This window comes from Silurus aristotelis (assembly GCF_946808225.1).
Source record: "Silurus aristotelis genome assembly, chromosome: 29".
NCBI classification, from domain to species: domain Eukaryota; kingdom Metazoa; phylum Chordata; class Actinopteri; order Siluriformes; family Siluridae; genus Silurus; species Silurus aristotelis.
Window position 1 is genome coordinate 9,390,552 of NC_139602.1, and position 23,759 is coordinate 9,414,310.

The following is a 23,759-nucleotide window of genomic DNA, read 5'->3' on the forward strand; positions in this document are numbered from 1 at the left end:
GTTTAAAAATAAGTCAGTTAGAGGGACAGTGCACTTAGACAAGGTGAGAGTTGTGATTGTGATGGTTCGGTCATGTGGAGAGAAGGGACATGGGGTATATCAGTGGAAGAAAAGGAGGAAGGCCAAGAAGAAGGGTAATGGATGTGGTGAGGGAAGACGTGGTTGGTTTAAAAGAGGCAGATGTAGAGGAACTGTAACAGGAACAGCCATAAGACAAAGAGGAAGTAGACATTTTGAAGAATTTCATTTCTTGTGCATTTAATAATAAATTATTTTTATTATTTTATTAAAAAAAATTTTTAACATCTAGATTTAATTAACTTACCCCACACGCCTTTTCTCAAATGGGTTCCCAAGGGTACTTTTATGGTTATAAAACAATGTAGGAACCTGAACCTGTGGAACTGTGTCCATCCTGAACTGTTATTTTCCAATTTAAGTAATAATTTAAGTGATTTTTTCCTCAGTTGTAAACATCATACAATAAAAAACGTTTGATTTAATTGATGATACTGTCCACCCAAACCATTAAATGATATAAAGGTAATATAATGTATTGTGATATTGACACTATTTTGTCTTATTGGTTAGTTGGTAATGATAAAAAGGTTCACATACCATCATTTTTCTCCAGTTTGATGAGATTTTCTCTTCTATAATATTTCGGGAACTTGTTCATTCTTCTTTTGTTTAGTACATCGGCTCGTTTGCGGTTGATGACTGCTGTTTGGACGAACAAGTTCAAAAGCTGCATTCACAGCTGAAGTCCCTCAAGGTACGATTTAATTATTTCTTTTTTTGAAGAAATATCAGCGATGGGTTGTACACTCATGTTTCTTGAATTCTCTTCGATAGCGGTTCAAGCGTAGGCGCTACGTTTCGCTGAAGTTCTCCATTAAAGGAGTGAAGGTTTATAACGAGGATGAGACGGTAAGGTCCGTTTGCCCATGTAAATCGGCCGCTTGATTGATTGCATGTTGAACTTGGTGTATTTTATCCACCCAGACGCTTCTGATGGCCCATGCTTTGCGGCGAGTCTCGCTGTCCATCGCCCGGCCCTCTGACGCCCAGTTCGCTTTTGTCGCCCACAATCCCGGCAGCCCCGACACTCAGCTCTACTGCCACCTCTTCAAGGCCAGACACGCCAGAGCGGTGCGTCAAGACATGATGAAGGAAGCTGCAATGTGTACACCTTCTGCTGGTTTTTAATAATATAATCTTATACAGCTTTGTGTGATGTGTTTAAGGCCCAGTTCTTGAACCTGCTGCTGTGCCGCTGCTTTCAGCTGAGCTACCTGGAGAAGCACCCTGAAGATTCTGAGGACAAGGCATCCGGGAAGAAGCCCATTCGCAGCCTGTCCCTGCTGAACCATGGCTTTCCGCTCAACGTCAATGCCCTAGTGTCCTTCCGCAGGGCTCCGGCTCAGGGTCTGCTCTCTGTGACTCAGGCTGGGGTGAAAAAACAATAATAGACCTATTTATTTAACCATCATAACACATTCACACAAATTAGGACTCTTCCTGATTTCCGGTAAAAGATGTTGATGTCTTCAGACCTCCCCCAGACCCAGCGCCGAGTCGGTGAGCAGTCCAGATGACGTCTTTCCGACATCCCCTACCCTTGTACGTAAGCAAGCCATGAGGGACAAGGTGTTGCGTTCCGGGGCTTACCGTTCCTTCACCTGCTCTCCCGTAAAGCAGCGGCACCTGCAGGAACGTTTGAACGCTCCACAAGGTGGGAGGAGTGTTCAGAGAACACTGTCAAAAGTCAAAGAGTTCCTTAGGTAAATACAGAACTTTACCTTCCCGGACCACACTTGGTGGGGCAGGATGATGTGTGTCACGGAGTTTCTAATCACACGGGTGTCCACAAGAACTTCTTCCACTTGGAACACACACACCTCGGATGTTTTTTGAGATAAATAGCTTTTTTTTTTCCTCTCTCTCTTAAATAATTCACAATTTCCATTCATATTGTTAGCGTGTTGTCTAACGTGTGGTTTGTGTGATCTACTGTATGTGTGTGAGGCATTTGTGACTGTGTGATGTGCGGTGTGTCAGATGTTTGTGTGTGCATTGTGTGCGTGTGCGTGTGCGTGTGTGTGTGTGTGATGTATTTATTGTATGCATGTGTGCGTATATTTGTTGGTACATTTGTGACACGTGTGTAAGCCTGGTGTGTGGTACATGCATGTGAGCTGTATTTGTGTATATGATGCGATATGTGTGTGTGTGACAGACAAGGGACAGGACAGTGTACCGGTATGCAGGGTGCGCGCTCCAAGCTTGGCCGAAACCGAAGAAGCGCTGGCTCATGCCGTGTGGAGCTGGGCTGGCGTCTCTAGGTGAAGTATTGGTTTAATTTTTGGCCTGTTCTAGCCAATATAAAAGTTAAAATATATGTAAAATCTATCTGTTATTTCCAGTGCTTTTACTGTACCAGTAATACATTTAATTTTAAAATGCTTTACCCCTTTCACAGATTAACCAATGTTTACGATTGTATACACCAAATATAAATGGCAGAATTGGAATGGGATCAGTGCCTAAACAACAAATTATATGAAAAATATCTTGATGGTAGTTAAAAAAAAAAAAAAGAAATTCCCCAAAATGTCTATCCTGTCAGAATCCAAAGTCCATTAAACAGATTTTGCTGGACTGTAATACTTCTACCCCTTTGAGACATTTTGTTTTATTCTGTAAATACATTTGAATAGGTTTTTAATCACGTTAATCCAAATTTAGTCTTAAGGTTTTTAGTCTGAGGGTTCTTCAGTAAGGTTCTGCTTTTGCAGGTTATTAGGCAGCACATTAGATCAATATATGATGAAGGAACTGGACGCTTTTGGATGATGTGTAAGTGTGTATTTGTTGTTTTAGTGACAGCAGCTCATCTCTGCTGGCTGACGATGTCTTGGGCTCCTACTTGCTGTGTCCCCATCCCAAAGATCCCAGCCTCCAATCTCTGCTCATACGCTTCCCTTCAGGTCTGGTTTATTTGGCAGTTAAGACCTCCAGCAATGGAAAACTGGTCCTTGAGGTGAGCTTTGTTTAAGGTCTACTTAAGGACGTCTAATTACGTTCATAAATTCACACCACGTTTAATTAATTAATATTTGCAAACTTTTTCCTTTGAGTCTTTTACGGTTTTTGAGAGAGATATTTTTGTTCTTTTTATTTCTAGGCAGCAAACTAGGTCATTTAATGGTATGCAGATATAATTTGGTCAAACGTGTATCTAAATGTACAGATGTTCCATTTTATTGGAAAATCCTCTGTTAGCATGAAGAACAGCTTTACACACACTCGGCATCCGGACAGTTCGTCTCTCCAAACATTCATCTGAAATACTTTGCTGTGCCTTTTATAAAACTCGCCAACGGTGGTGTTCAGTAGTTGAAGATTTATTTTGCTACAATCCCGTTGATCCCAAAGCAGTTCAATAGTATTTATGTGCAGTAACTGGGCAGGCCATTCCATGATAGATAACATTTTAGACTGTTTATTCTCTAAATAACACTTGCAGACTTGGATGTATTTGTGGCTCATTGTCTTGTACAGTGAAGTCGCTTCCAATGAGCCGCAGTCCAGACGGAACTGCATAGTGTTAAAGTTGCCATGTTGGTTCATGATTCCTTTCACTTTCTGGAATAAATCTCCAACCTTCACTGCTCCAAAACAACCCCAAACCATTACGCTTCCAGCTCCATGTTTGACTGCAGGTGAGGCAGTCTGCTAAAATCATCTCTCCTTTTCACAAGTTCTTTTGTTAAAGATAAAAATGTCAAATTTGAACTTTCTTAGTCACCCATTCACTGTCCAATTCTACTGTTTGTGTTGCATAGAAACCAAAGGAACATGCATGTCTCAAAAACCATAAAAGACTAGTTGTTTCCAATCTTCTGACCGCAACTGAAGAATGGCTTGATGTAGTTAAACATTATTAAATTCATGTAAAGTTCAAGGAGAATTCCTATTGCTAGTTTTTTTTTTGTTTACACTTTTTAAATTATCATTATTTATATTTTTAAATATAATTAGGGTTCTATAACCCTGGAATTAATAGGCATTTCCTATCCACACACCAGTGGGGGTGAACAATAGCCTGGGAACCACAATATGATGTTGCTATTAAAAAATAAGGCATCACTACTTTTCCTAAATGCAGTTGATCCCACAATGCAACAGCAGCCCAAGTGCACCGAGCGACTATCAACATCTGATCCTGAAGATTGAGAGCCAGTTTAAAGAATTCTAAAACAGGTTCTCACACGTCCCAACGCAAAGTGACTGAAACTTGTTTCAAAAAATTTGTGTATGTATAAAATTACACCGAGATCAGGTCCATCCCTTCTGTAGTTCTTCAGCTTGAACGTTCCTATAGGGAAATGCCTTGATTTCTAGATTATAATTCTGTTTAGTATTCTGCATTCTTACTAAAGGACTTTATTCCCCTCTATAGAATTGCCGTGTATTGTTCGAGAGCCTCACTGTGCTGATCGATCACTACACTGAGACCCGAGACGAGCTGGAGGTGCCACTGAGTTGCACTCGCGTTAACCACTGTTACGAATGGGAAGAGAGTAAAGTCCAGAGTAAACGCTCCCCACAACGGAAAAACACCCCAAATTATTGCTGGGTTTGAATCAAGATCGATTTTTAAAAAATCTGTGTAAATAACTGGTTTTAAACTTTCGACTCTTTACACAGGGAACTGTTCGAGTTTTTCATCAACTCATAGCCACTTTTAACCTTTAATGACACTTAACTTTTAATGTTCTGCACTTGATACACAAAGCACCAGGTGATCATGTTATGATTTATAGTTTTTTTTTTCCTTTCTCAGGAATAGGGTATTTTTGGGGTTTTTTTGGTGGGAGGGGTTTAGTTGATGCCCAATGATACTGACTTTTTTTCCCTCTTGCGACAGCTCTGTAATTTTCATTTTGTATGTATTTAAGTCTAAATGTCTCTTTCGATCAGTTTTAAACATTTATCATGCAGTATTGTTAACTAGCCAGATCAAAGTAGATGTAAACTACTGAATCGCTCGTATTTTAAGTAGCAGGCTAGCTTCGGAGCGGAAATTATGGCTAAATATCTTCTGACTGATGTCTGTACAGTTATTTTATTATTTTTTTTTTTTATGTAACCTGCTATAGTCAAATTTGACTTATAGTAGTTTTATTTTCTAACATAGCCTAACCATTTTTATTAGGCTTTTTATCAGCTTTACTACTGAAGCACTTTCCTAAGAGGATCTTCTGTCTCTTGGAATTATATATAAATGTTTTAACAGCAAACCCTTTGTTTGGTTTCATTATTTATAGATATGGATTTTACCTCACTGATCTCACACGAAATTCTGCGATTTTGAGCCTGAAGTTGAATTAAGAGAGATTTATGCAAGCACACTACATTGTCTTCTTTTATTTTTTTATTTTATTTTATTTTTTTAATTTTTTAATTTTAAATATGAGTTTTCAGGACGGACTGCTTTAGTGGGGGGGAAAAAAACCTACCGCATTTAAAGTAAGCGATAACAGGAGCTTGTGAAATGGTCGTCCTACAACACTAATGTAATTGTGAACAATTGAGATGGTTAGTTCATATATTAGAAACTTAAATGTTTTGCAAGATTTTGTAGTGTAAATAATAATGAAAATAATAATAATGATGATAAATATAATAATAAAATAAATGATAGTAAAAAAATAAAAAATAATAATTAAATAATAAATAAATAAAAATTAGAGTAATAGTGAAAATACTTAAGGTCTCTCATTCTGTATTAAATATGTGCCACCCTGTTGCTAATTTCTATCTTATAACAGTATTTCCCCAAATGTGGCTTCTTATCTTCATCTTCAGGGGAATCTCAGAACTGCACGGTCACTGTTAATCTTCATCATGTAAAAATTGCTTAATGTTTTCATTCGGTCAAATGGAACCTTTGGATAAAGCGGACATTTTTTTCAGCAATTAGAGTAAATTGCACTAAATTATGGCTTATGGAAACACACTTAGTAGCTAACTTGTTATAATTTCACAAAATATACAAATAAACACAAATTTTGTAAGCATTTTTACCTGTAAAACTATTCCTTTTTTTTATTTTGTGTTACATGAAATTGCCATGGGTCTGTCAGCATTATGGGGAAAATCAGGTTCAGTCTCAGTTTTTATTTTGTGTTCTTGAGATGTAAAACCTGCCCAGGCCTCAGTTTATTTACTATGTGAGAAAACCAGTATTTGGCGTGACCAACCTTTGGCTTCAAATCTTACACTTGCGCACTTCGTACTCTTGCACAAAATCCGAGATTCTGTAGGATCGGACTCGGGTGTATGATTAACCAATTATAGCAAACGTGCTAATGATCATCAATCGAAAACAGCTGTATAGAAGGTTTTAAACTTGGTGGGGAACAAACTATGCTACTAAGTTGGTGGGTGAAGATAGCATCATGTCACCAATACATAAGGTCATCATACAGCATCAGCAAGGTCTCTTCCAGGCAAAGATTTCAAAGCAGAATAAGGTTTCAAGATGTGCTTTTCAAGCTATTTTAAAAAAAGCACAAAGAAACAGGCAATGTTGAGGACATGACATTATTGTTTATGTAGTAGATGAATGATCAGAAAAGGTCTAGTAGTGCCATCAGCAAAGAACTCTCAGTAATCGGTGAGAAACTGGTACACCCATGTGCTGTCTGGAGACGTGTGCATCGGTTACAAGTTGCATTTGTATTGCGATGCATGGTTTTTTCAGCTGCTGACTGACGTGTCACAACACTACTGAGAACGAGGAGTGTCCCAGAGTCACATAGAATACAGATTGACATGCCAGAGGTAGAGCTGCATCTTCCTGGAGACCGAACAGGAAAGAAATGTCTGTTCATCTTGGAGGGGGGGTTTTGTTTGTTTTTTTTTTAGCACCACAAAGGCCTGTTTGTGATTTTCTTCTTTCGTCTACTCTAATTAGGGGTCGCCACAAGTAAACTTATGATTTGCTGTCTGTCAACCAAAGAAGATAAAAGCAAACTATCTGAACCATTTGCATTTTAATAGCATCATATTTTTTCCATTGCATGTGCATTAGTTATGGAGATGCCTAATATCTATTTATATAGATGTTTTTGTTTATATTCATTTATATGCTTACATATTAAACATTTTCACAATATTTCCTGGCAAAATGAAATGAATGTATTTTTCTCTTTTAATTATAGTTATTACTAATATTATTTATTTTCTTTCTCTCTCAAAGTTTTTCCAACATGGTGGCGCTGTTGCGTCTCTACTTTGAAACAGCGAAAAAAAAAAGAAACAAACACAAACCGGATAACCGGCACCAACTGAGTTTCACGTTGCTAGGCAACAGAGCACGCCATGTCAGGAGACCCAACGCTCTGGTATAATAACGGTGTTTGTTTAACCTCGAATATTTATTATTATCACTGTTTAATCCGCATTTATTTTACGCCGGAATGTGTTTCATGGACCTGGGAGAGGGAACGGCTTGTGTAAGCAAACATTTGTCGCATATTTTGTGCTTTTGAATCAGCTTAGAGCAGACAGGAGCTGCTTTCTTCTCACTCATTACACCGTGTTGATGTTCACTCCTCACACTCCTGTGTTATGGACGTTATTAACGTATTCTATTCATTCAGACTGGATCATCTACATACAGTTCATCCAGAAAGTATTTACAGACTTTCACTTTGACATATTTTATGTTATGGAAATTTTATGTTTTCTTAAAATGAAATTGAAATTTACTAAAAATAAAATCAGGCACACTTTCACAGCCTTTGCTCAATACTTTGCAGAATTTGACACCAATTACAGCCTCAAGTCTTTCTAAATTGTATGCTACACACTTGGCACACCTATTTTTAGGCAGTTTCCTCCCATTCTTCTTTACAGAACTTCTAAAGATCCATCAGGTTGAATGGGTTGTGTCGGTGCATTTTCAAATCTCTCCAGAGATGTTTAATCGGGTTTAAGTCTGGGCTCTGGCTGGGCCACTCAAGGACATTCAGAGAGTCCCGTAGCCACTCCTTTGTTATCTTGGCAGTGTGCTTAGGGTCATTGTCCTGTTGGATGATGAACAGTCACCCCGGTCTGAGGTCTACTGATGTCTCTGTACATTGCTGCATTTATTTTTTCCCGAATCCTGAATAGTCTCCTAGGTCCTGCAACTGAAAAATGTCCCCACAGCATGAGGTTGCCACCACCATGCTTCACTGTAGGGATGGTATTGACCAGGAGATGAGCGGTGCCTGGTTTGCTTCAGACATGACGCTTGGCATTCAGGCGAAAGAGTTCAATATTTGTTTCATTAAAGAGAATTTTGTTTCTAATGGTATGAGAGTCCTTCAGGTGCCTCTTGGCAAACTCCAGCCAGGCTGTCATGTGGCTTTTACTGAGGAGTGGTTTCCATCTGGCCTCTCTACCATACAGGCCTGATTGGTAGAGTGCTGCAGTGATTGTTGTTCTTCTGGAAGGTTCTCCTCTCTCCACAGAGAAATGCTGGAGCTCTTTCAGATTGTCTATTGGGTTCATGGTCACTGCCCTGACTAAGGCCCTTTTCCACCGATCGCTTAGTTTGGCCTGGCGGCCCGCTCGAGGAAGGGTGGTTCTAAACTTCTTTCATTTATGGATGATTCAGACCACTGTGACTATTGGGCCTTTTAATGCTACATACATTTTTCTGTCCCCTTCCCCAGATCTGTGCCTCGATACAATCTGTCTCTGAGGTCTACAGACAATTCCTTGGACTTCATGGCTTGGTTTGTGCTCTGAAATGCATTGTTAACTGTGGAACCTTATATAGACAGGTGTTTGCCTTTCCAAATCATGTCCCATGCTGAATTTACCACCGGTGGACTCCAATCATGTTGTAGGAACATCTCAAGGATGATCAGTGGAAACAGGATGCACCTGAGCTCAATTTTAAACGTCATGGCAAAGGCTGTGTAAACTTATGTACGTGAGTACAGTATTGAACACGTCAACCTCTTTATCAGTATATTTATTTATATATATAAATATTTGAATATATTTCGTAAGTTGCTATTTACATTACATTTTTACTAGATGTTGTTGTAACAACCCATGCAATCCACACATGCAAAGAAATCAAACCATAGAAACCACACATACCATAGATGTCCATGAATGAAGTTATGTGTAAAATGGTGACATGTTCAATACTTATTTTACCTGCTATATATATACAGTAATCCCCCGATTTATCGTGGAATTGCATTCGCCACATAACTAATTTGTTTCCCACGTATAGCACGATATCGCAGGCCGTGTTGGAACATAACCACTGCGTTAAACGGGAGATTGCTGTATATTCAAAGCTCTAATTCTCAAATCTTCAGAGAGTCTTTGCCATGAGGTGCCATGTTGAACATCCAGTGGTCAGTATGAGAGAATTATACTCAAAGCACCACATTTTAACTGCTCAAATACATGATAGATGATTTCTATGGTCCTGTCAAGCTGATGAATAGGACATGTGGCTTTGCATGGTTAAACGACATACATCTAATATCACTTAGGATGTATGTTGAGTTCTTTTTAGAGAACAGTAAATCTGTATTATACTCCTACTGTACTACAAGCTGCACATTGCACACTAAAATATAGCCATGTTTAATTTCTATAGTAATGTCCCTTGAGAAGAAGGTATGCTAAAATGGTTGCTAAAATGTGAGGGGTGTACTTACTTTTGTGAGATACTCTGTGTGTGTGTGTGTGTGTGTGTGTGTGTGTGTGTGTGTTTGTATACAGTTGTGTTCAACATAAAAAGTAAATAAATTGAGTAAAGCTCAAAATCCTTATAATACATTTAATCTCTCTAATTGAACTCCACCCTTTTTAATTAATGATCAATTTACACAGTATGAGCAACATGTATTATATTACTGTTGGGTCTGTTGGTTTTTTATTACTCTACTACACCTACTAGGAATATATTTGCCATGAGAAATATAATTACTACCAAGAACAGTGATCGATCTGGTTAGTGATGCTGGACTGCTATTATTTTGAACACAACTATGTTACGATAAGAAATACAATAAATTAATAAATGTTAAATTTTTGCATTTATAACAAAAATGATGAGAATTTTTTTTTATCAAGCACTTTCCTTTAACTTTTTTTTTTTTTTACTTTTTGTTTGAAACTGTTGGTAACATTTTGCATAATAATCCGAATGGTATTTGATGCTACCTTTTTAATCCAGATTAAACTTTAATCCTTGTTGCTGAAATCCAGTCTATTCATTTTATGCATCCATTTCATATCGTTACAGAAAAAGCCAAGATAGAGTTAACAGATACGCCAAGCTGATTTTTGCAGAATGGCGTCCGAATCGGTGAAGGTGGTGGTCCGATGCCGGCCCCTAAACAACCGAGAGAAGGCTCTGAACTGTAAAATGGTGGTGTCTGTTGATTGTAGCCACTGCCAGTGTTTCATCGAGAAGCCTGGAGCCTCAGAGGAGCCGCCCAAGCAGTTCACATTCGACGGGACGTACTTCATAGATCAGACCACTGAGCAGATGTATAATGAGATTGCATATCCTTTGGTGGAGGTGTGCTTTTTTTCTCCATGATGGTTATTTGTTTGGTGTTATATATATATATTTTTTTTTTTGGGGGGGGGTTGCTCGATTTTATAAAAAATAAAAAAAAAACAGAAGTTTTAACATGAAATGTTGCACATGTCACAGTCAGCCATGTTGGATTTGGACGAAGGAAGATCATAATAAACATCAGGATAATGGTATATGTAGCATTGGAATGTAGTCACGTCCCACCTTATGAAGATGGTGGACCTTTAAAGACGTAGATGCCGATCCCCGCAAACATCTTGATAACGGCCTTTGTCTACAGTAGTCAGAATCTGATGGCACAAGTGTCGACTAATGAAAATAACCAGGCCCTGACGGACTCTATAACACCTATATGGTCATGCGTGTGACATTTAAACGTTTTAATCTTTCACAACAGGGCGTCACAGAAGGATACAACGGCACAATTTTCGCTTACGGACAAACAGGAAGCGGAAAATCGTTCACCATGCAGGGTGTGGCAGATCCCCCAGCTCAGAGAGGGGTCATACCGAGAGCTTTCGAGCACATCTTTGAGACCATCCAGGTTAGATATAATATGTGGGCTTTTTCATATAGTCATATGCGTAAAGTTTGACATCCTTAACAAGAATAGGCCAAATGGTGTAAAATGATTTACAAAGATGAATTTTTGATGTACACATTTAATAAAAATAATATTTATGGATTGAATATTTTTGTTTTTGTGCAAGAAAAATAATTAGAATAATTATTTATTTTTTTTTTTTATGGAAAAAGGGGGTGGCAATAATTTTGGAAAGAATTGTTTGCATTTCTGTCTACAGTCAAATATAATAATTATTGGCACTCCTAAATAACCACTCAATGTTACACTAACAAAAAATATATTTTTTTCACTCTCCCCTTTGGTGCTTTTTTAAGTGTGTTTTTGTCTATTTTTATGTACCTCATGTTTACATTTTTATTACTTCATTCTATTTTATTGTTTTGCACCATGAGGACTGACACTTAATTTCGTTGTACCCTGTGCAATGACAATAAAGTATCTATCTATCTATCTATCTATCTATCTATCTATCTATCTATCTATCTATCTATCTATCTATCTATCTATCTATCTATCTATCTATCTATCTATCTATCTATTGCAATTATTATTCATAATTGCAATGAATAATATACTTTAAAGAGTCCTGATAATTATGAAGCGGTATTTGAAATATCGTGGTGTATGTTAAAGTGTGCAGAAAACACAAAGTTCCTTGTGCGAGCCTCCTACCTCGAGATCTACAAAGAGGAAGTCCGAGATCTTCTGGGGAAAGACACTAAACAGAAGTTGGAGGTGTGTTGTTCTTTTTCTTTTTTTTTCTTTTTTTTTTTTTTACAGTATACACTGTGCAATAGATGCACCTATCTCTTCAGATTGAAATGTATTTTGTGTGTGTGTGTGTGTGTGTGTGTGTGTGTGTGTGTGTGTGTGTGTGTGTGTGTGTGTGTGTGTGTGTTTTGAGCAGCTAAAGGAGCATCTGGAGCAAGGAGTGTACGTGCGAGATCTCTCTATGCACACGGTGCACAGTGTAGGGGAGTGTGAGCGGATCATGGAGCTGGGCTGGAAAAATCGCTCAGTGGGATACACACTGATGAACAAAGACTCATCTCGCTCACATTCCATATTCACCATCCACCTGGAGATCTGCAGCATAGGTGAGGGGGCTTTTACACACCCACACACGACCATATGTAGTCCTTCAGATGTATAAAAAAACTTTCTTCTGATTATATGTGTGTAAATGGTTTGCAATTCTGTTACTTTGTTTCAAATCAACCCCTCATTTATACCACCCTTGTAGCTGAATAAGCATGAATCTCCACACAATCTAGTGGAAAGTCTTCCCATAAGATTGGAGGTTATTATTCATGCAATAGGGACTAAATGTGGAATGGGATGGTCAAAGTCGTATGGTCAGGTGTCCACAAACTTTTGCTTAAACAGTGTATAATGATTTTCTTGTGATCATGCTGTGTTAGTGTGGGTTTCTTGTGGGTTCTCCAGATTCCCAAAACTTTCCAAATTCTGGCAGTAGGTGGACTGAAGACTCTTCATTGCCCCGTGTGTGTGTGTGTGTGTGTGTGTGAGGTGCCCTACTATGGCATTACGTGTAATCCTGCCTCTCACCCAGTGTTCCCAGGATACGCTATTACATTGTTTGATTTATATTATTAGAGTTTTGATGATTTGGTTGAAATACCTTCAAATTTTACAAGATTTTACCATCTTATTATCAGTATGAAATAAAAGAAAGTCACGTCTTCCTCCTATAATTCGAGATGCTGCTGGCGAAGACCACTTACGCGCCGGGAAGCTTAACCTGGTGGACCTGGCTGGCAGCGAGCGCCAGTCCAAGACAGGTGCCACAGGAGATCGTCTTCAGGAAGCCACTAAAATCAACCTATCACTGTCGGCACTGGGCAACGTCATCTCGGCGCTGGTGGACGGACGCTCCAAACACATCCCTTACCGTGACTCCAAACTTACTCGCCTCCTTCAGGACTCCTTAGGGGGCAACACGCGCACTCTCATGGTGGCCTGCCTCTCCCCTGCCGACAACAACTACGAGGAAAGCCTGAGCACACTGCGCTACGCCAACCGCGCAAAGAGCATCCAGAACCGCCCACGCATCAACGAGGACCCCAAGGATGCTCTGCTGCGGCAGTACCAGGAGGAGATCAAGCAACTGAAGGCACTCATTTCTGGTCAGCTTGGGAATACAAGCCTTCACTGTAAGATTCCTGCAGTTCATAAATTGTTTGAGAGTCATTTTTCTAGACATATTGCCTTCATATACACTACCATCCAGTAGTCAAATCTGTCAGAGATACTGTAATACCCATAATCAGGGTTGCCAGGTGTCAGCGAAATCTCCAGCTCAAATACATTTCATAAACCACTGTTTTCTGTCAGCTTTGCTAGCAGGTCAGAGGATACAGGCGACCACAGGGGTCCAGTCCAGACCGCAGAGTGGTGAGAAAGAGAATATTAAACAGGTGGGTTTCGTAATATTCGGTTAATTATAAACTTGTAATAAAATAATAAATAAAACGATTATAAATATAAATTTTTGGATCATAAATTTGTCACTATAAGTTTATCCCCAATGCAACAAGTGGTCAGAATACCACCAGTTCCACAGCTCCTGATGTTCACAGGATGATGTCTTTTGGCACACTGACTTATGAAGGTCGGTGCTCCCTATGACTGTGGGTGCAGCCTTGTGCTACCATCTGTTAGCGTGGTAAAAAAGTAGTCTCGAAACCACATTGTAGTGAACTGCTTATATTAATTACAATCCAAATCCTTCTTCATGGTTCTTAAAGCTCTTCACAGTGAGGTCATGGATCTTGAAGCTGTTTATGTGGAACCATCATCAACTGTAACGATTAGTTTCCAATTAAATACAAACTAAATCCAGAAGAAGTCCACATAATAAAGCTATAAAAAAAAAGATGGAGATGCTCCAAGCACAAAGTTATAAAAATAAATCTTTATTGTTTAATCAAGAAAATACAGTGCAAATGATCAATATAAACATCAACATTGTTTTTAAGAATATTTCAATATAAAATCAAGCAAATCATAATTAACATTTTGGGAAATATTTCAATAATGTTGTTTATATTAAAATAGAAGTTTTTTTTTTTTTTTTATAAAGGCAACAATTCGGTGTTTTGGTTCTGAGCCATAAGTGAAGGGAGTTTTGTTGTTAACTTTTTTGGAAGAAGAAAAAAAAAAAAGGTTTATAAACACAATGTTTTCACAAATTATAACGGTATGTATCTCAGAATATAAGCTGCTCAGTATTTTATCGAACGCCCTGGTTGCCAAAATTTTATGCTGTTAATACAAAAACTGGAAAACAGTCATTAATGGGGCCTGAATGCTTTCTAAACATAGGAAATTGTGTGTGTGTGTGTGTGTGTGTGTGTGTGTGTGTGTGTGTGTGTGTGTGTGTGTGTGTGTGTGTGTGTGTGTGTGTGTGTGTGTGTGTGTGTGTGTGTGTGTGTGTGTGTGTGTGTGTGTAAATTTAGGATTACGAGGAGAAGCTTGCCAGACTGCAGGCGGACTACAATGCAGAGCAGGAATCCAAAGCTAAGCTCCAGGAGGACATGGCAGCCCTGAGAATGTCTTTTGAGGCCAAGCTGACCAGCCTGGAGAGAACAAAAGTTACCCGAACATGTACGATTACACGGTGCATAGAGCGAAAGCAGTTCTTATAGGGCATTTCGGATGAAACGACTGCCATTAAGACGACGTTTTATATGATTAAAAAAAAATCTATCCTGTACGACATGCACATTGATGACATCTCAGTTTTCACATCGTGAAATGTGTTAATAGCGGGTTTTATCACTTGTGTCATCTTTCACAATCCCTCACCTACACACACTGCTCACACATCAGCTTCCTAAACTACAACTTTAATTCTAGCTACACCATCCATTCCATCTCATCTCATAGATCATTAACCAGATCATTGCTGAGAGTTCTTTTAAGTCCAATGTTTGCTACACACTTTTCCTCATTTGAAATTTCTCATTCCCCTATGAAGATTCTCAGTCATTCATGTGCAGTTATGTGGAAGTTGAGTCATGTTAACTGGACGTCTATTTGGTTGGATCGAGAGTTTATAGATGTATAGGGGGTAACGATCAACTAATGTTGGAGTGGATGGTGGGGTCCTTTGGTGTGGCTTTTCTGGTGGACATGTGAAGATGTGTTGATCTTAAGATGGGAGCTTTTACCTTAGTGGTTAAGGTGGTTGGACTTTGGCACTGAAGGTCATGAGTTTAAATCCCAGCCACACCAAGCTATGACTATTGGGCCCATGAGCAGGGCTCTTAACCTCATAGCTGTAAGGCCTCCTCACCTCACTTTCATCAGTACCTTGCTATACAAACACCCCTGTAACTAAATATGACAAATCTTCACAAGGAGCCGCCAAAAATCCACTCCAAAATCTGGTGGAACATCTTCCCAGAAGAGTGGAGGTTATGGACAGCATATGGGGACTAAATGTGAAATAGGATGTTTAGAAAACACAAGAATCTTAAGGTCAGGTGTCCACAAAATTTTGCCGATATAGTTTATTTAGTGCTTTATGTTTGACATTTGTCTAAATATCTTATGGAATCTCATTTATTAATTAGAATAAATTGGGGGTTTTTTTCGGAAAAACATGAGGGACGCAAACCTTTTCTCTGAGCATCAGCAGCACATTGTTGCATTTCCATGACATCATCAGCTCTGGTCTTTTCTGCAGCACATGACTCAGGCGAAGAGGTCAGTCCTGTGAACGGAGCCACACCGGAGTGTTCTCTAGATTCCCAAGACATGACACGGGTCAGCATCTTTCCGCTTTACTTGTGGATTTGTAAATAATTATTTATAGAGCGTCATTTCAGGAAAAGTGTTACACTTGTTTCTCACAGGAGAGCGAACAAAACAAGGGAGTTATTAAAGCAGTTCCAGAGGGAGAACCCAGAGATCCAAAGTCAGCGGTTGTTGCTACGCCAGGCCCACTGGATCAGAAACATGTTTTGGAAAGGTGAGCGACTTAACTAGGGATTTTTTTCATAACGTTGGCATAAATTAGAAATGGTCACACCGGAAATCCACCACCTTGATGACCAGACTTGGTCTGAAAAAAAAAGGATATATTAGAATTATTTGTGAATTTTTTCAGTGCATTACGGTTTTCCTGGGAATTTCAAATGAAGGCAAATTGTGTGCATTTCTGTGTAAATTCTACAAGAAAGAAAACGTAAAATAAAAGCACTTAACAGCTGTTTTGAACTGATTTGGCTGCCATTTCCTCACAATTTCCAGCATTTATTGAAAAGATGATGTACACAGAACAATGTATTTTGGCACACTGAAATATGAAGGTCGGTGCTCCCTGTGAATGCGTGTGCAGTCTTGTGCTGCCATCTGTTGGCATGTTACAAGACTAGTCGCCAAACTTTTTGATCCCACCTCGTACATATATTACACCCGAAGAGGAAACGGGAGGTTTCCGAATGTAAAATTGCTTCGCTGCTGTATTTGTAAAAGTGATAATGATGATGATGATGATGATGATGATGAAGGAAATAATAACAAACGTAGCTACAATTAATGATGAATATGAACGTGCATATGAAAGGCTGTTTTGAATTCCAGGCTTCATCAGTTAGAGCAGGAGTTCGTGGGGGGAGAGCAGGTGAGAAACGAGGAGCTGAGGCAGAGAAGAAGGCAGAGGAAGACACTGGCGAACCAGAGGAAGAAGCAGCTGATCGAGGCTCTGAGTCAGTGCAGTGAGGACAGCGACGCTGTGTTGCTCAACGTCTATGACTCCATCCAGGAGGAGGTGTATGCCAAGAGCAGACTGCTGGAGAACACGCAGAGCAAGGTGGGATTTTGATTTGCGTTTGGCTTTTTGAGTTTTTCACCATCATACTGTTCGGCATCAGTTCAACAGCAAGCCGAAGATTTAGAGAGGAATAAACGATGGAACAAAGTCCTGACTCGAATTCGACCACAACACACGTGGACGATTTTTTTGAAGAAGGTTTTGGGATCATGATCATTTTGTGTTTGACTAATGAATATCATTGTATTAATAGATCAGTGTGCTGAGTGTAACTTTCGAGTCTTTTCCCATAAACTGAGTGTAATAAGTAAAGAGTCTTGTGACAAAAATAATAACAGGAACATTAAAGTCATAATAAATCATAGTATTTTGGATACTTAAGTACATTTAAAGGCAAATACAAGTAAAAGTTCAAAGGGAGCACTTTTACTTTTATTGGAGTAATATTTTACAGATACGTTGCCTCCTCACCTCACCTACATCAGTACCTGCCTATTGTAACACTCTTGTGGCTGAGGAACACAAATATCCACAATCACACTCCAAAATCTAGTGGAAAATCTTCCCAGAAGAGTGGAGGGAATTATAAGAGCAAATTGGGACTAAATGTGGAATGCGATGCTCAAAAATCACATACCGTACCTATGACCAGGTGACCCAATACTTTTGGAAATATAGTGTATCTCTGACGTTGTTTTAAAAATTTCTCTTTTGCATTAATATTTTTTTTGGCTGCCAAAATCTGCCATTTTTTCAATATACACTATATGGACAAAAGTTTGTGGACACCTCAGTATAAAATTGGTATGTGCTTTTTGGACATCCAATTCCACATGTAGTCCCTATTAACTGTTATAATAACCTCCACTCTTCTGGGAAGATTTTCACTAGATTCTGAAGTGTGTGTGGAGTTATGGTGTGATTCATTCAGCCACAAGTAAAGTCAGGTACTGATGTAGGTGAGGTGAGGAGGCCTGGGAATGCAGACAGCGTTCACATTCATCCCAAAGGTTTTCAGTAGGGTTGAGGTGAGAGCTGTTTAGCAGAAGATCTTCCACTCCAATTCATGTAAACAGATTTTGGTCTCCCGGTTCAAAAATTCTTATACATCCTATACAAGTTTGTGGTAATAGTTTGGGGGAAAAAACACATATGGCAGGAAAAGTCAGGGGTCCCAATATTTTTGTCCATATGGTGTTACCTCCTTATGCAAATTGTTACTGTAGAAATGAGTGGATTAATATGAACTAGTCAGTTCTTTTCCTCCCAAGCTAAAAGCTGCCAAGCTGGAGATCCGCGATCTGCAGGTGGAGTTTGCGGCCGAGCGTGACGATTACCTGGCCTCCATCAGACGTCTGGAACGTGAAACGCAGCTACTGCAGGGCCTCCTGGAGCGCATGGCGACGCTGGTGCGCAGGGACTGCAACTACAGCAACCTGGAGCGCCTGAGGAAGGAAGCGGTGTGGGACGAGGAGAGCGGCGTGTGGAGGCTGCCTGAGGTGCTGCTGCAGAAAACAGCACTACCCGCAGGTGAATCCGGTGCTGCTTGTCCAAAGCGCTTGTGATGTGTTTGTTAGGGATGGGATGGGGATTTATTGGCTTGGAGACGCTAGTTAGTGATGGACGGGATGTTTTTGATTCTCAGCAGTGCCTTCATCGGCATCCAGCGGCTCTTCCAAGCTCCCGGGACGCCGAAACTCAGCCGCGGATCCGGCAGAGCCCTTACTGGTACATACTTATTCAAATGCCTGAATATATAACATTGAAATGATCATTTTTAGCACAAGCTCTTGTCTATAGGAAAAAAATTTGGATTTTCTGGCTCAGAAAAATGCAAACAGGAGCCAAAACCAATGATGAGACACTACTGATAAATGATAGTATCCTAAAACATCTTAAAGTTTTTCTATGGTATATTTGAAAATGTTTAATAATTATGGGGTTGCAAAATTAAAATTAATGTCCCGTATTATTGTGAATATTAAGGTACACAACCAAATCCACTGACCGTATCAAAAGTATATTGGATTTGATTAATAAATGAAGTTAAATGATTAATGAATTTTAATGAACTTAATTTATTAAATTTTATTTTCTATGATCTCTTTTAAAATAGATGACCATTAACACATTTTTTAATTTGCCGATCGCACCTTTAATAAGCCGAACATGTAAATGTTGAGCTTCGAGGCCAAACCCATTGAAGACTGTTGTTTCTGTAGGAGGAGGAGGACCGTTATAAAGAGATGCTGAACCGCAGCGACAGTGAAAACATCGCCAGTAATTACTTCAAGATGAAGAGAGCCAATCAGCTTCTATCTGGAGATTCCATGAAGAGCCTGGGTAAGTGCACCATTTGCCTCATCCGAGATGTCCTTCAGCCTGTCTGATTTTCTCGACATAATGGTGCTTGGAGAAGCTTTTAAACCTATGGCTGTCTACGCTGATAAGAAATCAGATAATTTATGGTATCCTTGGACAAGATTCACTGCAGGAAAATGTCTGTGGTTTATTTATTAATATTATTAGATAAATAGATATTCCAATGTAAATGTAACCACATGGAACTGACGCATGTTTCCATTCATATTTAACTTCTTTTAAAGTTCCTACAAAGTGTGTAGGAACTCTTACTGGCATGTAAATGTTTTACTACATTGGTACCTTTTTTTTTTACTAAACCTTTTTAGAAAATCCTGACAATTCCGCATATCCAGGAAGTGAATAAATGAATGAAGGATAGAAGGAATAAAGACATTTGTTAAAGTCTGGTGAAATGACATAAACTGGTAGAACAGTTAAGTAGATCATATCTTTAGAAAATGAAATATTAAATGTAGAACACACACACAATTATTTACATAGGAAGATGAAGGTCTTCAGCCGTCGCTTGAAGATAGTCAGGGACTCTTCTGCACGGACATCTAGGGGAAGTTCATTCCACCACCTCGGTGCCAGAACAGAGAAGAGCCTTGAAGTGTACCTGCCTCTTATTCTGAGAGAAGGTGGTACCAGTCGAGCAGTGCTGGAGGATCTCAGACAGCGTGGTGCAGTGCGAGATGTGATGAGGTCGCTGAGGTAATTGCTGGTCAATTTTTGGCCTTGTAGGCGAACATCAGTGTTTTGAATCTGATACGTGCAGCTACTGGAAGCCAGTGAGGGGAGCGCAGCAGTGGGGTGGTGTGGGAGAACTTGGGCAGATTGAATGCATTTTGGATCATTTGCAGTGGACGAATAGCGTTCGGGGGAAGACCTGCCAGCAGAGAGTTGCAGTAGTCAAGTCTTGAAATGACAAGAGACTGAACAAGCACCTGGGCAGCCTGTGTGAACAGAAATGGTCGAATCCTTCGGATGTTATAGAAAAGAATTCGACAAGAACAAGCAACATTAGCGACATGTGGAAAGAAGGACAGTTCATTGTCCATAGTTACCCCAAGTTTACAAACAGTGGCTGAAGGGGAGAGCAGAGAGTTATGAAGTGTTATTTGGAGATCTTGACCTGGGGATGAATTACCTGGGATGATCAGCAGTTCTGTTTTGCTGGGTTTTGCTATTAATATATTTTACATTATTTTATATGATTTAATCTCAAATTATTTAATTTCAAATTGTTTTAAAAATGTAAACTGTTGATGTCCTTAAATGTTAATAATAATAAACTGCGTTAATAAACAAAAACAAGCAATTTTATGTTTAGCACATGTTAGAATTTTGTGTACCATCACACCATTTGAAAGTCTCTGTAATAGAATTATTGATAAATTATTGATTGAATTATTTCACAAGTTATTTTATGTAACCAACATGAGCTTGTTTCTTTCCCAATGAAAAGCTTTTATAGAATATTATAAGCACTAACATTTCTCTTATTCATGCTTATACAGCCAGTCACTCAGCTGTTCCAGGAAACGTCCCATCACATCAAACTTCCTGCAGTTCGAACCCTACTGCGGAGGCCCTCCTTCCTCGGCCGTTTCGCCTGGAATCCCTGGGCATTATGCCTGCCAACAGCAAAACCAAGCGCAAGAAGAGCAAGGTGTATGTCTCCTGTGACGGTATCTGATCCTCCATTTGACTGTTTTTGTGGAGTGAGCGACGGGGATTTATCATGCACCTGGCTGCTTTGGTATTATACGTTTTTTGCTGCAAGTTCATGGGATAAAGGAGTAACTCTTAACATCGGGGCTTTCCCTGACATTTATTTTTATATGCATATTAATGTATGTTTAGTTGGAAAAATATTTGATATATTCATAAATATTATATTATATATTAACAAATATATGACAACTAGTTCCTCTTATTTTCCTCCATTATAGCAGTACTTTCCTCCATGAAACTTATAAAAACTTCACTATTTTTTGTTGTTTTTATTTATAATCAATTGAAAATATCATTTTATTGGTTTAATGTGGACATTCATCATTTGTGAGGACTTGGTTGATTTCGAGTGGAGCTGATTTTATTGCAGCCTGCAGGGGGCGCTTAGTAGACGAGGTGCTGCTATGCTCCAACTCTGATAGCAAATCTCATGGTCATTTCTTCTGTTTCTATAGTTTAGTTTAATTTCACCCACTCAGACCTTCCTTGTGTTAGATGGGTAATAAATTCTTAGCTTTTCGTGTTACCTAGAAGCCACAAAATATAAAATTCCTGGGTGGAAATCCCAAATGTTACAGCTTTACTTTTGACTGTTACAAAGCATTTACATGGAAGACTCTTTCCATAAATGTTCAAAATTAAATACTTCTATAAACCTGTGATTTGTCTTTCAGCCAGCTGTAATTCAGTTATACAACCCCAATTTCATATAAGTTGAATAAAATAATGTGAATAAAAACAGAATGTAATGATTTGCAAATCTCATAAACCCATATTTTATATACAATCAAACACAGAAAATATATAAAAAGTGATAACTGAGAAAATGTACCATTTTAGGGAAAGAATAAGGTCATTTTGATTTTGCTGGCTGCAACACGTGAAAAACGTGGGTGGTGGCGTTTCTGGATTATGTTCATGCTTGCCACAATCATTCACAGACTGGTGAAGCTCTGCCCATTTTTACTTCTCTATAGTACACTATTTATACCCAATCATCTTACTGACCTGTTGTTAACTAACCTTATTATTGCTGAATGTTTCTCCAGCTGTTTAAATGTCAATAACATGCACTTTTTCCAGAATTTTGTTGCCCCGTCCCAACTTTTTTGAGACGTTTTGCAGCCATCAAACTCATAATAGCCTTGTTTTTTTTTCTCGAAATGCTAAATTTCCTCAGTTTAAACATGATGTTTTCTATCTTCTATTGTGAATAAAATATAAGTATATGAGATTTGCAAATCATTACATTTTTATATTTTTTATATTTTCCACAGTGTCTCAACTTTTTTGGATTTGGGGTTGTAAAAAATTCTCAAATCCGGTTTGGTTTCTGACAAGCCAGATTTGAGAATATATCAGCACTACTGGTGTAGAAATGCCTAAGCTCCTCTAAAGAAGTTCTGAGCTCCTTTAGAAGTGTCCAAGCTCCTCTAAAGAGGTTCCGAGCTCCTCTAGAAGTGCCCAAGCTCCTCTAAAGAGGTTCCGAGCTCCTCTAGAAGTGCCCAAGCTCCTCTAAAGAGGTTCCGAGCTCCTCTAAAATGGTTCCAAGCTCCTCTAGAAGTGCCCAAGCTCCTCTAAAGAGGTTTCGAGCTCCTCTAGAAGTGCCTAAGCTCCTCTAAAATGGTTCTAAGCTCCTCTAAAATGGTTCCAAGCTCCTCTAGAAGTGCCCAAGCTCCTCTAAAGAGGTTCCGAGCTCCTCTACAAGTGCCTAAGCTCCTTTAAAGAGGTTCCGAGCTCCTCTGGAAGTGTCTACGCTCTTCTAAAGGAGTTCCAAGCTCCCCTGGAAGTGCCTAAGCTCCTCCAAAGAGGTCCCGAACTCCCCTAGAAGTGCCTAAGCTCCTCCAAAGAGGTCCCGAACTCCCCTAGAAGTGCCTAAGCTCCTCCAAAGAGGTCCCGAACTCCCCTAGAAGTGCCTAAGCTCCTCCAAAGAGGTCCCGAACTCCCCTAGAAGTGCCTAAGCTCCTCCAAAGAGGTCCCGAACTCCCCTAGAAGTGCCTAAGCTCCTCCAAAGAGGTCCCGAACTCCCCTAGAAGTGCCTAAGCTCCTCCAAAGAGGTCCCGAACTCCCCTAGAAGTGCCTAAGCTCCTCCAAAGAGGTCCCGAACTCCCCTAGAAGTGCCTAAGCTCCTCCAAAGAGGTCCCGAACTCCCCTAGAAGTGCCTAAGCTCCTCCAAAGAGGTCCCGAACTCCCCTAGAAGTGCCTAAGCTCCTCCAAAGAGGTCCCGAACTCCCCTAGAAGTGCCTAAGCTCCTCCAAAGAGGTCCCGAACTCCCCTAGAAGTGCCTAAGCTCCTCCAAAGAGGTCCCTAACTCCCCTAGAAGTGCCCAAGTTCCTCTAAAATGGTTCCGAGCTCCTCTAGAAGTGCCCAAGCTCTTGTACAAGTGTCAGCTGATTAGTAATATGCTGATTGTTAATATTTAGTATTTTTAGAGCCCATCAGTGGTCCCTGTCTAGCGTTTGGAATGTTGATTGTTCATTGTTGGAGACTCTGCCCGAATTCATCGTACACACCTGACAATGAAGTCCTGATGCTGGAGACTTTAATTAATGTTAAATAACCGAACTTCTTATAAAACGATATTTACTCATATATTTATATAAATAAATAGACTAATTAGATTGTGTGTATTGATAATA

At 39.4% G+C, this 23,759-nt stretch overlaps 2 protein-coding genes across 5 annotated transcripts in view; both read left to right on the forward strand.

Moving 5' to 3' along the window:
* sh2d5 (SH2 domain containing 5) overlaps positions 1 to 5,306 on the forward strand; it is a 12,156-nt gene extending 6,850 nt beyond the window's left edge. The window contains exons 3-10 of one of the 2 annotated variants that reach the window (XM_083534907.1): positions 695 to 775; positions 856 to 930; positions 1,006 to 1,152; positions 1,248 to 1,454; positions 1,555 to 1,735; positions 2,240 to 2,345; positions 2,884 to 3,043; positions 4,466 to 5,306. In XM_083534907.1, coding sequence (XP_083391033.1) covers positions 695 to 775; positions 856 to 930; positions 1,006 to 1,152; positions 1,248 to 1,454; positions 1,555 to 1,735; positions 2,240 to 2,345; positions 2,884 to 3,043; positions 4,466 to 4,648 — 1,140 coding nt within the window. In that variant the 3' untranslated portion in view covers positions 4,649 to 5,306. The remainder of the gene's footprint in view (positions 1 to 694; positions 776 to 855; positions 931 to 1,005; positions 1,153 to 1,247; positions 1,455 to 1,554; positions 1,736 to 2,239; positions 2,346 to 2,883; positions 3,044 to 4,465) is intronic. The other variant, XM_083534908.1, reaches the window with a different exon arrangement.
* A 2,052-nt stretch (positions 5,307 to 7,358) lies between these two features.
* On the forward strand, positions 7,359 to 22,269 carry kif17 (kinesin family member 17). 3 transcript variants are annotated; one of them, XM_083535747.1, is made up of 15 exons: positions 7,359 to 7,526; positions 10,334 to 10,612; positions 11,031 to 11,177; positions 11,853 to 11,954; positions 12,127 to 12,316; positions 12,941 to 13,393; positions 13,575 to 13,657; positions 14,699 to 14,846; positions 15,931 to 16,010; positions 16,100 to 16,215; positions 16,830 to 17,058; positions 18,291 to 18,549; positions 18,665 to 18,747; positions 19,242 to 19,362; positions 20,904 to 22,269. In XM_083535747.1, the coding sequence occupies exons 2-15, from the start codon at positions 10,382 to 10,384 to the stop codon at positions 21,080 to 21,082; spliced, it is 2,421 nt and encodes an 806-aa protein (XP_083391873.1). In that variant the 5' UTR covers positions 7,359 to 7,526; positions 10,334 to 10,381; the 3' UTR covers positions 21,083 to 22,269. The 3 variants fall into 3 exon arrangements, with proteins under 3 accessions (XP_083391873.1, XP_083391872.1, XP_083391874.1); XM_083535746.1 differs by lacking the exon at positions 7,359 to 7,526 and adding an exon at positions 8,886 to 8,991; XM_083535748.1 differs by lacking the exon at positions 7,359 to 7,526 and adding an exon at positions 8,886 to 8,991 and having other exon boundaries at positions 18,668 to 18,747.
* Positions 22,270 to 23,759: the final 1,490 nt, after the last annotated feature.